This window comes from Mauremys reevesii, linkage group 1 (assembly GCF_016161935.1).
Source record: "Mauremys reevesii isolate NIE-2019 linkage group 1, ASM1616193v1, whole genome shotgun sequence".
Lineage (NCBI taxonomy): Eukaryota > Metazoa > Chordata > Testudines > Geoemydidae > Mauremys > Mauremys reevesii.
The window spans coordinates 209,097,043-209,108,529 of record NC_052623.1 but is presented as its reverse complement, the minus strand read 5'-3'; the positions used below and the strand labels follow the sequence as shown (position 1 = coordinate 209,108,529).

Here is an 11,487-nt window from a genome sequence, read left to right as displayed (position 1 = left end):
CCTTGCCTCCAAGTCTCCTCATTATTAAGCCTGGGAGCTGTTAGATCATGTACCTCAACTAATCTCAGCTACTATGTCTGCCTCATGCCTGACATCACAGTTAACCAGGTTCTAACCAATTTAAGGCTTTATATGTTAGAACCAACATCTTAAATTGCATCCGAAAACAAAGTGGAAGCCTGCACAGATTATATAATACAGTCACAACCCTCCCTCACAAACAAGCTGCTGCATCCTGTGCCTTTTTGAAAGGTCTTACAGACCAGCCTTACAAGACCCATGCTGCAGCAATCCAGCCTAGAGGTGACAGAGGCAGAGATTACTGTGTTAGGGTCTGTTATCCTAAAAGAAAAAGTTGTAACTTTCTCACCAAGCATAGCTTGAAGGGATGAGTTGACCTAGCTAGGATCTGAGCCTGCACTTGCAGGGAGTATTTCAAATATGATGGTAAGATCACTAAACTATCCCGTATGTCCCCCTGGGGCCTGTCATCCACAGACACAGCACCATCTAGTTTGGCACTCCTAAAGCTGACAGCTGTAATCAATGCACTACAATGGTAGAGAAGTATTAAGAAAAGTGATGTACCCGGGAGCCACCTAGTGCTTGCAATGACATAGCTTCATCCCCCAGTCTCCAGTATGAGCACACCTGCAGGTCCGATATCGTCTCTAGCAAAGGGCTGTTTAGTGTTTCTGGCAATAACAAACTCAGGAGCCCCGACAACAGGCCAGTCACTCCAAACACGATGTATGGAAGAGACCACTGCACAGATTTCTGGAAATTAAGAGCAGAGATAGTTAAGGAAAGCGGGACCAATATATGGCATTTTACATATTCAAGCATTTAATTTTCAGCCACCCTGTGAGGTAGGTATTGTGACGCTACACCCCATATTCTTCATACAGATATTATGATGATATAATTATGGCATAACCATGACGTATTTTATGCAAGATAGGTCATGTGAGATATTGAAAAGATTATGATTTACTGAATATGATTAATATTTGTATGCATGTATCATTTTGGTATCTGAAGTCAGGAATATTGTTTATGCATCTATTACAAAGGGGTTTACAAATGGTCCCCCCAGCTCCTCCACGCGTTGGCATGCACGCCCCTTCTCCCCCGCCCCACACACACACACCAGTGGAAGGGCCAGGGCCCCCCCCGAGCACCCGCAGTGCGGCCCCCCCACCCGAGCACCTGCAGCGCAGCCCCCACACCACCACCGAGCACCCACAGCACCCCCCCTCTAGTTTTAATTAGGGGTATATAGTAAAAGTCATGGACAGGTCAGGGGCCGAGAATTTTTGTTTACTGCCCGTGACCTGTCCATGATTTTTACTAAAAATATCTGTGACTAAAATGTAGCTTTAATGATACATAAAGACTGGAACAGAAGATTTCAGATATGCTTGGAACCAATCTTATCGATACCTCTGTATCCACAGGTTTTGGAAGGAATTTTAAATAAGTGCCTGCTAAATTCATGCATTCAAGCTCTTGGCTATGAAATTTTTACACAAACGCTGATCTGTGCGCACAAATTGAGTAGACGGCGAATGCAAAACCAAGTTTGGAGAAGCAAAACTGTGAGTTGCCTAAAATGGAACTCCAGAAACTTGAATGTACAGTTTCAGGCAAATTGAGAAGCCAGGCAAGTTCATTTTGAAAATTTAACGCAATTGTTAATTGATTTTTTTTTTGTTTTAAGTCTTTCACTCACTTTCAATTGTGAAAAAATTCTAAATCAAGACAGGAAAAATTAACACAACATTAGACTATGACCAGGCATAAAGGCACAGTGTATATATTGGTGATAAAACAATCTCATAACTTTCTCCCTCAACAAAAAGACAAACCTTATTTACAAATGTGCTGGGGGGAACTCCCAAAACAAACAAGTTTTCCCCTCAATTCAACATTTATTTGTTCCCATATTTACACAAAGCTGACGTGTTTAAGTTTGATGAAGTCTCAAATTTAAGATCGTTTGTTCAGATTCTCTACAGTGCCAAGTTTCTGTCGGACACAACAGGATGGAGTGCTCCCCATATCCTCACCTGATCACCACCACCCATGTCAGGGAGCCTATGACACTTCCTCAGGCAGATCTGCACTGGCCTGAACCTATCCTGGAGTAGGCTAGGGGCTGCTAGTCTACACCAGCTATCAACGGACTTCCAAAGGCCAGATAGTCAGAATACCCTCAACGTTCCCTGCCTTCCTGATAGACCCCTTTGCCTGAGTCAGGTGGGAGGGGATGCAGAAGCAAGAAAGCTCCACCCCACAAAGGGAATTTTCACTTGGTCAGACTTGGCAGTTTCCAGTTCCTTTCTGCCATGAGAAAATCTGGCCATTTATTTTTATGAGTACCATACATAATATATGTATTTCCCCAGACCCTGATTTCTCATTCTGTTCAGGGCCTACTGCGAGATTCAGGCTCAGGGATTTTAAGTATCTCAGGTCTCTCTACCTGAATATCCACGTCTAGAGACATGACACTTAGCTATGAATTTTAATTTGCATGTATCTAGTGAGAGTGAAGCCAGTTGGGGCTGCCTCTCTCTTCTCCATTAAGATATTAAGGTTAAACCGCAAACCTCACATTTCGAGGAATAAATTGATCACATCATTCCTTCCCTTTCCCCTATGCATTTCCAGGGCTACACGTTTGTTGAGGCAATTTATGTGAAAGGATTCATCTCTAGCATTAGCCACAGACAAAGTGGGAATAATAACTACTAAAGAGAGTACAACAATCTCATCTGATATGGTAAATCCTAGACACCAGCTTCAGTTTTAACTTTGCCTGCCCAGGGTTTTAGGAGAGGCTCACCACCATAGTATCTGAGCATCTGAAAGTGGTCAGCCTGTTGAAGTGTATAGGCCAGTTCATGAAATCCTTACATGGATAAAACAACAGACTGAAACAAATGGTGGGAGTTTTGCCTACATAAGGGCTACATCCTGCCGTCCTTCACCATGTATGGAGAAGCATGAGACTATATCAACATCTCCTCCATGTTGATTATATTTTACAGATCTTGAATCATGCACAGTTTATCCTATTTCCCCCATCCCTGCAAACATCTGATACATCAGAGCTAAGCAAGACAGAAATAAAAATGTAAGTGCAGACAAACCAGTGAAGGGATGAAAGGAGCAATAATCCCACCAACCCGGGAAAACATGGAGCAGGAACCCATTCCAACATTCCTAAAGAAAAATACAGGTATTAATCAATGGTATTTGCAGGAGAGGAATTAAGGAATTTTTAGAAAGATGTCAGCAATAAGAAAATTCTTGGTCATTGTACTATGCCTATGACAAAGTTTATTGGCAAGGGAGGTATTGGAATGCTGCTAAAAGCATTCCAGTAGTGGAACTGTACACAGGGCTGAAGAACAGAGACCCTGTTCACAAACAGAATTTCAGGCATTAGTGTAGCTGCCACAGTAGAGACAAAACCACTGTAAGCTGTGATTTGGACTAGTGCACATTAACCTTTCTTGAAATTGGGGATAAATAGCACTAATCCAAATCACACCACCGTGTGCTGGTACTAGCTACACTGGCTGGCTACCAATGGCTGTACCTGGGGGAACCGCCAGTACAAAGTGCATCTATATGCTACATTCATCTGTCCACTCTCCTACAAAGAGTATGTGGCTCCACTACTCCCTAGTAGGTCAAACATCAGAGCTGCTCAAATATGTCTGTGAATGACCAAGTTGCTCTAAACAATTGCAGCCTCCTGAAGGTATAAGCCCCAACATCACTGGCTATACTAGCATGAATACTTAATGGAGCTCTCTTATGTTTACATAGCAGCTAGAGGATTTCGGGTGCTACTGCTATAAGGCCCTATGACTAATCACACAAGTTTTCCTTTAATTAAAGGAAAGTCTCTATGAGAAGGTGCTGTTAACAGGACAAAAATAAAAGTGGAAGTAATAAGGATTAGAGAGATGGGCAAGAGAAACCACCACCACAAAGTGAATTTAGATTACCTGATCACTGTAGGATAAAGCTCTGATGTGTAGATATAAACAATGTTAAATGCTGCACTGATTGTCAGTTTCCCCAGTAAAGACAAAGAACGGCTGTTCACAACTGCAAACACTCCTGTGGCTGATAAAGAAAATGTGACCCTTGTAAGGATCCATAGCATACAGAAATGTCCTTTAGTAATCATTTCAGTTACAAATGGAATGAAAGGGAATCTGATGAAGAGTTTGTTATGCTGACCATATCTGTCAGAGGTGCATACACTGATTATATGCAGCTTCAGTAGAGGTCTCAAAGCTCAAGAGAATTCAAGAAATCCATCCTTCAGCCAGCAATGGCAAAAAAGTCACCTGATTTTGTAAGATGTGGAGGGAAAATGCACCTATTTTCTTTAGCTGTACAGTCAGATTGTATAAAGAGGAAGAACTTCTTCGTTTGAACACCCTGTGAAATGTAGTTTAGAATTAAGTTTTACATTGAAAAGAGACTTTCAAATCTGGCCTACAATTTTTTGGTTGGAAGGGGGGAGGAGGAGGGAGAATAATTTAACATCTAATGTCAGTTCAGGTATTTCCATTAAATTAAGAAATCCAGTAGAAATAGTTTGTTTAAATGACTACAGTCCCCAGCACCACAGCATGAGATCCAGAAAAAGCAAAGAAGTCAGTTTGTTTCATTGCCCAAATTATGAAAAACAGTGAAGTTCAATTTTTTACTTATTCTGTTTTTAAATTGTTATAATAGGCATTAGATGTAAAAAGATAAGGTGACTGGTTTGAAAATTTTTATGACTATTTCTAAATGTTTTCTGGGAGTACTGTTGGTAACAGCAATAAATGCTGAAGAGTAGCATTTGTACTATTGGTAAGCTGGTGGAAAGGACAAAAGAACATTTTTCAAAAGTGCTTAAGTGACTTAGTATCTAGGTGACTTTCAGTGACACTTTGGTGATCTAAAATTGCTTCATTAGAAAAAAAGATGGGAACTGCCATATAGGATCAGACCAATGGTCCACCTAGCCCAGTATCCTGTTTGACAGTGGCCAGTACCAGATGCTTCAGAGGCAAGTGTTAAAATCCTATATAAAGGATAACGACAAAAAATAACCTGTTTCTATTTCAGCCCAGGCAGTTAGTGATTGACATATACCCTGAAATTTGAGTTTTACCCCTTTAAAATAAACAATTATATTCACCACCGTCTAGTGAACCATAGGTGTTAATCCATATAAATCAGGAGTTGGCAACCTATGGCACGCATGCCAAACATGGCACGCGAGCCGATTTTGAGAGGCACGCAGCTGCCTGCTGCAGTCCCGGCCCCCAGCCCCACTCAGCCCCCACGCCCACCGCTCTCCCCTGCGGGGGCAGGAGGCAGAAGCTTGGTTCTGCGGCAGCCAAGCTTCTCCCTCCCCTGCTTCTTCCCCCAGCATGGTGCTTTCATGCCCCGCCCCCTCTCTGTCCCTGCGGAATCAGCTGATGGCCCTAGCGAGGGGGAAGCATGGCAGAGTGCACACAGCTCCGTAGAGGAGACAGCGAGAGGTAGGGACGGGGCCTTGGGGAAGGGGATGGAACAGGGCACATCCCTTCCAGCCCCCTGCCATGAGCCGCTCAGGGCAGGAGGCTGGGAGCACCTCTATGGGCTGAGCACCCCAGCCCTCTGCCCTGACCCCCGCCACACACTCAGCATTCTGCCCTGCACCCCCTACACCCTCCAGCCCTCTGCCCTGACCCCCCCACACACACACTCAGCATTCTGCCCTGCACCCCCTACACCCTCCAGCCCTCTGCCCTGACCCCCCCCCACACACACACTCAGCATTCTGCCCTGCACCCCCTACACCCTCCAGCCCTCTGCCCTGCCCCCCCACACACACACACTCAGCATTCTGCCCTGCACACTCCATACCCCCAGTCCTCTGCCCTGACCCTTGAACCCCCACACCCTCCAGCCCTCTGCCCTGCACCCCCCCAATCCAACACACACTGAGCCCTCTGCCCTGCACCCGCAAAGCCCCATCCCTCTGCCCTGACCCCTCTCCCCACACACCCAGCCCTCTGCCCTGACCCCCCCACTCCAGCCTTCTGCCCTGACCTCTGAACCCCCCCCCAGTCTGGGGTCCTGGCCGCAGGCCCTGCTCAGCCCGCTGCCGGCCTAGGTGAACAGAACCCCAGGCTGGCAGCGAGCTGAGCAGGCTGGCGGCGTAAGATCAGCATTTTAATTTAAATTTAAATGACGCTTCTTAAACATTTTGAAAACTTTGTTAACTTTACATACAATAGTTTAGTTATATATTATAGACTTATAGAAAGAGACCTTCTAAAAACGTTAAAATGTATTATCGGCATGCGAAACCTGAAATTAGAGTGAATAAATGAAGACTCGGCACACCGCTTCTGAAAGGTTGCCGACCCGATATAAATGTTTAATCCTTTTAAAAATCCCGCTAGGTTCAACGGTCTAAAGCCTTTTGAGGCACTCATATAACTTGTACTAAGTAAGTACAAGTATGAAGTATCATTAATTTTATGTGCCTTGCTTTGACAGGAAAAAGTCTTTTCTCTTACTAATATTTTCTGTTTCTGTAGCTGTGTACAACAGTTGAAAAACAAGCTAGCATTGGACCTTTATATGGTTTCCCGAAATAAATTAAAATTCAGGGCTGTCGATTAATTGCAGTTAACTCAAAAAAATTAATCGTGATTAAAAAAATTAATCATGATTAATCGCACTGTTAAACAACAGAATACCAATTGAAATTTATTAAATATTTTTGGATTTTTTCTACATTTTCAAATATACTGATTTCTATTACAACACAGAACAAAGTACACAGTGCTCATTTTATTATTTTTATTACAAATATTTGCACTGTAAAAATGATAAACAAAAGAAATAGTATTTTTCAATTCACTTCATACAAGTACTGTCGTGTAATCTCTTTATCATGAAAGTGTAACTTACAAATGTAGAATTATGTACAAAAAATAACTGCACTCCAGCGGGGAAGCAGGCTCAGGGTGGCGCTTACTTCAAACAGCTCCCAGAAGCAGCGGCATGTGTCCTCTCTGGCTCCTACGTTTAGGGGCAACCAGGTGGCTCTGCTCCACATGCTACCCCTGCCCCAAGAGCCGCCCCCGCAGGCCGGAACCGCGGCCAATGAGAGCTGCAGGGGTGGCGCTTGTGGATGGGATAGCATGCAGCAGAGCCGCCGGGCCAGGCCTCTGCATAGGAGCCAGAGAGGAGACATGGCATTGCTTCCGGGAGATGCTTGAGGTAAGCGCCACCCGAGCCTGCACCCCTAAGCCCCCTCCCGCACTCTGAACCCCTCGGTCCCAGCTCGGAGCATCCTCCTGCATCCTAAACCTATCATCCCCAGCCCCACCCCAGAGCCTGCACTCACAGCCGGAGCCCTCACCTCCCCCCCCTCAGCCCTGATCCCCCTTCTGCCCTCTGAACACCTCGGTCCCAGACCGGAGCCCCCTCCTGCATCCCAAACTCCTCATTTCTGGCTCCAGCCCAGAGCCCAGACCCCCAGCCAGAGTCCTCACCCCCTCCTGCACCCCAACCCCAATTTCGTGAGCATTCATGGCCTGCCATATAATTTCTATACCCAGATGCCCTCGGGCCAAAAAGTCTGCCCAGCCTTGGCTAAGGTACATTTCCCCATTTCCTAAGAAATGTCTCGTATAAAGCAGAGGCAGAAATACGTTGGTATCATGATTAACAGCATAGGACTGGTAGCCTGGAAATGAGTTCCATTCCAAACTCTTTCCTCAACTCATCACAAAACCACTTCCCCCTTATGCCTCAGTTTCCCCAGTTGTACAATGAAGATAATCATTACCTACATCATGTCAATGTTATGAACCTAACGTTTGTGAAATCCTTAGATTGTGGGTTAGAGGGTGTTATATACATGCACAATACCACTATAAACTCCTTTTGGAGGGGGGGGGGGAGAGAAGACATTTACCTTTCTTTTCTGGAAGAAACATGATAATAAAACAGGCCAGTCCTCCCAGGATCAGGAATGCTGCCAGTGTCCGTTTTCGGCCAAACCTAATGGGGTCCCCAAAAAGGATAAATCACTAAAATCTCCAGGTAGACTGGCTGACTATTCCTACCTTTTTAATTTGTCTCCCATTGGGAGGGCTGGGAGGGGCAGGGAAGTGGGTACATGCAGGAGGAGATGTTCCTCAAACACATAAGGAAGAGGGAGAAAAGCCACCTATTAATAAAGTTCTGAGATGACCTCTACTGAAAGAGAGAAAGAATGGAGTACTGCAGATCAAACACAGGCTAGATGGCCCAGTGTTCAGTATGGCTGCCAATCCTCCAGGATTGTCCTGGAGTTTCCAGGAATTAAAGATTAATCTTTAATTAAAGAGGTCATGTGATAAAACCTCCAGGAATACGGCTAACCAAAACTGGCAACCCTAGTGGTCAGCCCTATAAGGCACAATGCACATACTGCAAGGCAGGAGCTGCCCCCAAGAGCACTCTAGTTCCAAAATAATTCATCTTGGAGTGGCTTAGAAAGTATTATGGGATTCTTTACTGTGGCGTCACAAGATCAAAAGTCTGAAGAATGACATCCTGTGTGTTAGTAGAGTCAGAGCAGCTAGACTCTACAGAATTCTCCTCGAGAGCTTCAGTTTAATCTGTGTGCCAGAACTAGAGTATTATTTACTGCTTGGAAGTGGTTAGGAAAGATTAATTTCTCTTTTTCATTATTATTATTATTATTTTTATGTAATTCATTCCCCCAGGAGGACAGAGTAAGTTGGAATTGTTAATACGTCCTGTAACAGGACTAAATTGAGAATAAACTAAGGGCAAACTGGTGCCCAGGAAAATTACCTCTGGAAAAAAATTAGATATTGGGCTTCATTCTATTCAATACTCACCATTTTTGGTTAATCAAGTAGATACAGATTGGGTAGGCAGGTATCTCTATCAGCCCAGAGAGAGCCAAGTTGGCATAAATACTTCCACCTAAGTCACCTGCATTGAGAGTCAGACCATAGTATACCAAGCTGCACACAAACCTGCAGGGTGGGGGTGGGGAGGGGGAGAGAGGAGAGAGAGAGAGAGAAGATGAGAAAGAAAAACAAGTATAAAAGACTAAGATTTTTCTAGGCCAGATTGGTGCAACTAGTACCTCTACTCCAATCTCCCTCCTCCAGCACAGTCACTACTAGTTATTTCAAAGGAAGGAAAAAGCTCTTCAAATACAGTTGCCTGAGCAATGCTTTAGGAAGAGGGGAATTATTCCTTTCTGCAGAGATCCAGCCCCTGACATTTTACTTTAAGAATGAAATTAAGAATGTTGTGTATAAAAAAAAAAGATCCAGAACTTTTAAAATCCAACCATAGTATGAATATGAAACAAATACATTATGACTTGATAAAGGTATAGACACGGTTCCCACTTTTACCCATTCCTGGAACTAATTCTTTACAATCACAGATATTTTTAGTAAAAGTCACGGACAGTAAACATTTTCTCTTTATTTTCTGTGTAACTATTTCTGATGTTTATGCCTCATTACCTGTAATCACTTATCTCTCTTTGTAGTTAATAAACTTGTTTTGCTGTTTTATTTAATCCAATGTGTTTATCTCAAATAGTTATTCAGACTATTCAATTTAAAGGGAATAATATGCTAGCTTCTTAAGGAACAACAAACTTAAAATATTTGAACTGTAGAGAAGAGGGCTGAGCCGTACAGGACATACACTTCTGGGGGAAATGTGGGACTGGGGGGGGGAGTTGGGGTCATCCTGCAGCATAACCCAGGCTGGCAAGAGCCAGAGTGTAATTCAAGTGTGGCTGGCAGACTGCAGTTAAAACACAGACAATCAGGGTTTGGCTTTCATGCTGGAAGGCTGTTTGAGAGTGGCCAAGGTGGGAGCTACTTCAGCAAGGCTTTGTAAGTCACCCAACATTGCAGGGCAGGGGTGACAGCCCCACACTGGTCTGGACTGTACCCTGGTATGTCCCACATGTCTCATTTCATTTCCCCTGCCAGCCTGTGACACTAATTATTCCTTTAGGGTACATACACTGCATTGTACACCTGGGTCTGCTTGATCTGCACTTGCAAACCCATTTTTTCAAGATTTGCCTTTGAACCTCCACTCTGCATTGTTATGCATGCCTCATATCTGTGCCGGTGTGTTCACACTGATATGCAGACATGAGTGAGAGACTGTCTTCTGGGGGTGTATCCCAGGTTACTTGGCAATCTTGCAAACTCAGCCACTTTAGAGCTTGGTTCCTGATGTAGTGTGGGACAACTTGTCTGTCCATCAGAAGTGTTCTTGGCCCATAAACACATTCAGCTGAGCCATTTCAAGTCTGAGCCCTCCCTGCTATGAGTCAGGCCATGGATCCAGCACCGGTGGAAAGCCTTTGCCTGCTTGGGGTTTCACTGCTATTTCAGGATTCAGGCAGAGCAGCTATAAAATGCTAGTGGACAATTCAGCAGCAGTATCTGTCCTATAGAAGGCAGCTCTCAGAGAGGGGCACAGCCATGTCACCCATAACCCAGTTGATGCAGCTTACACCTGCTGCCAGAGAATCCCTGTATGTAGGGAACATTTCTGGAGCAGAATGACAAGCACAGCCTGGTGGGATCTCGACACCTTGCAGACTTGGGATGACCAGCAGTGACTCCAGAACTTCCGCATGAAGCACATGTTCCTAGACCTGTGCAAACAGCTTGGACAGACATCCCAGCACCAGAACACACACACGACAGAAGCCATACCAGTCCAAAAGCAGGTCATTATAGCCATCTGTTTACCCCAGACTCCTATGGGCCTGTGGCCAACCAGTTTGGTGTTGGCAAGTCAACTGTGGGGGCTGTGGTTATGTAAGTTTGTAAGGCAATCAGGCACATTTACCCAAAGATAGCTGGCATAAATAGCATTCCTGAAATAATTGCTGGTTTTGAGAGAATGGGCTTTTCAAACTGCTCCGGGGCCATCGACAGGACTCACATGTCCATAATTTATCTTCCACAAGGAGCAAATGAGTATATCAACTGCAAATTTGCATTGTTATGCAGATGGACTACTGAGGCAGGTCCATGGACACCAATGTGGGATGTACTGGCAAGGTACATGATGCCAGCGTTTTTCAGAGATCATACCTGTACCTTCACAGACAAGCAGGGACATCTTTCCTTCCAAATGACATTGTTATAAATCAAGTCACTGTCCCCACTGTTAATCTAGGGGACCCCACCTATGCCCTCCTGCCATGGCTACTTCAGAGGGCCTTACAAAAGAAAGTTCAGTTACACACTCAGTAGCTGTAGGATGACTGTGGAATGTTCATTTGGCTGGTAGAAGTCAAGATGGGGCTGCCTTCAGAACTCTCTGGATGCCAATGCCATCCTCACTGTGGCCAGCTGTGCACTGCAGTGTGTTTGCCAGGCAAAAGGGGAATCATTTCAC

General features: G+C 44.6%; 1 protein-coding gene across 7 annotated transcripts in view; it reads right to left on the bottom strand.

Moving 5' to 3' along the window:
* SLC22A15 (solute carrier family 22 member 15) overlaps positions 1 to 11,487 on the bottom strand; it is a 42,744-nt gene that overhangs the window by 11,204 nt on the left and 20,053 nt on the right. For 2 of the 7 annotated variants that reach the window (XM_039537582.1, XM_039537597.1), the window contains exons 7-11: positions 8,931 to 9,071; positions 7,997 to 8,082; positions 4,023 to 4,143; positions 3,156 to 3,228; positions 652 to 777 (exon numbers count right to left, since the gene is read on the bottom strand). In XM_039537582.1, the coding sequence (XP_039393516.1) occupies positions 652 to 777; positions 3,156 to 3,228; positions 4,023 to 4,143; positions 7,997 to 8,082; positions 8,931 to 9,071 (547 nt within the window). Of the gene's footprint in view, positions 1 to 588; positions 778 to 3,155; positions 3,229 to 4,022; positions 4,144 to 7,996; positions 8,083 to 8,930; positions 9,072 to 11,487 lie in introns of all 7 variants that reach the window. The other 5 variants (XM_039537573.1, XM_039537592.1, XM_039537622.1 and 2 more) reach the window with 3 other exon arrangements.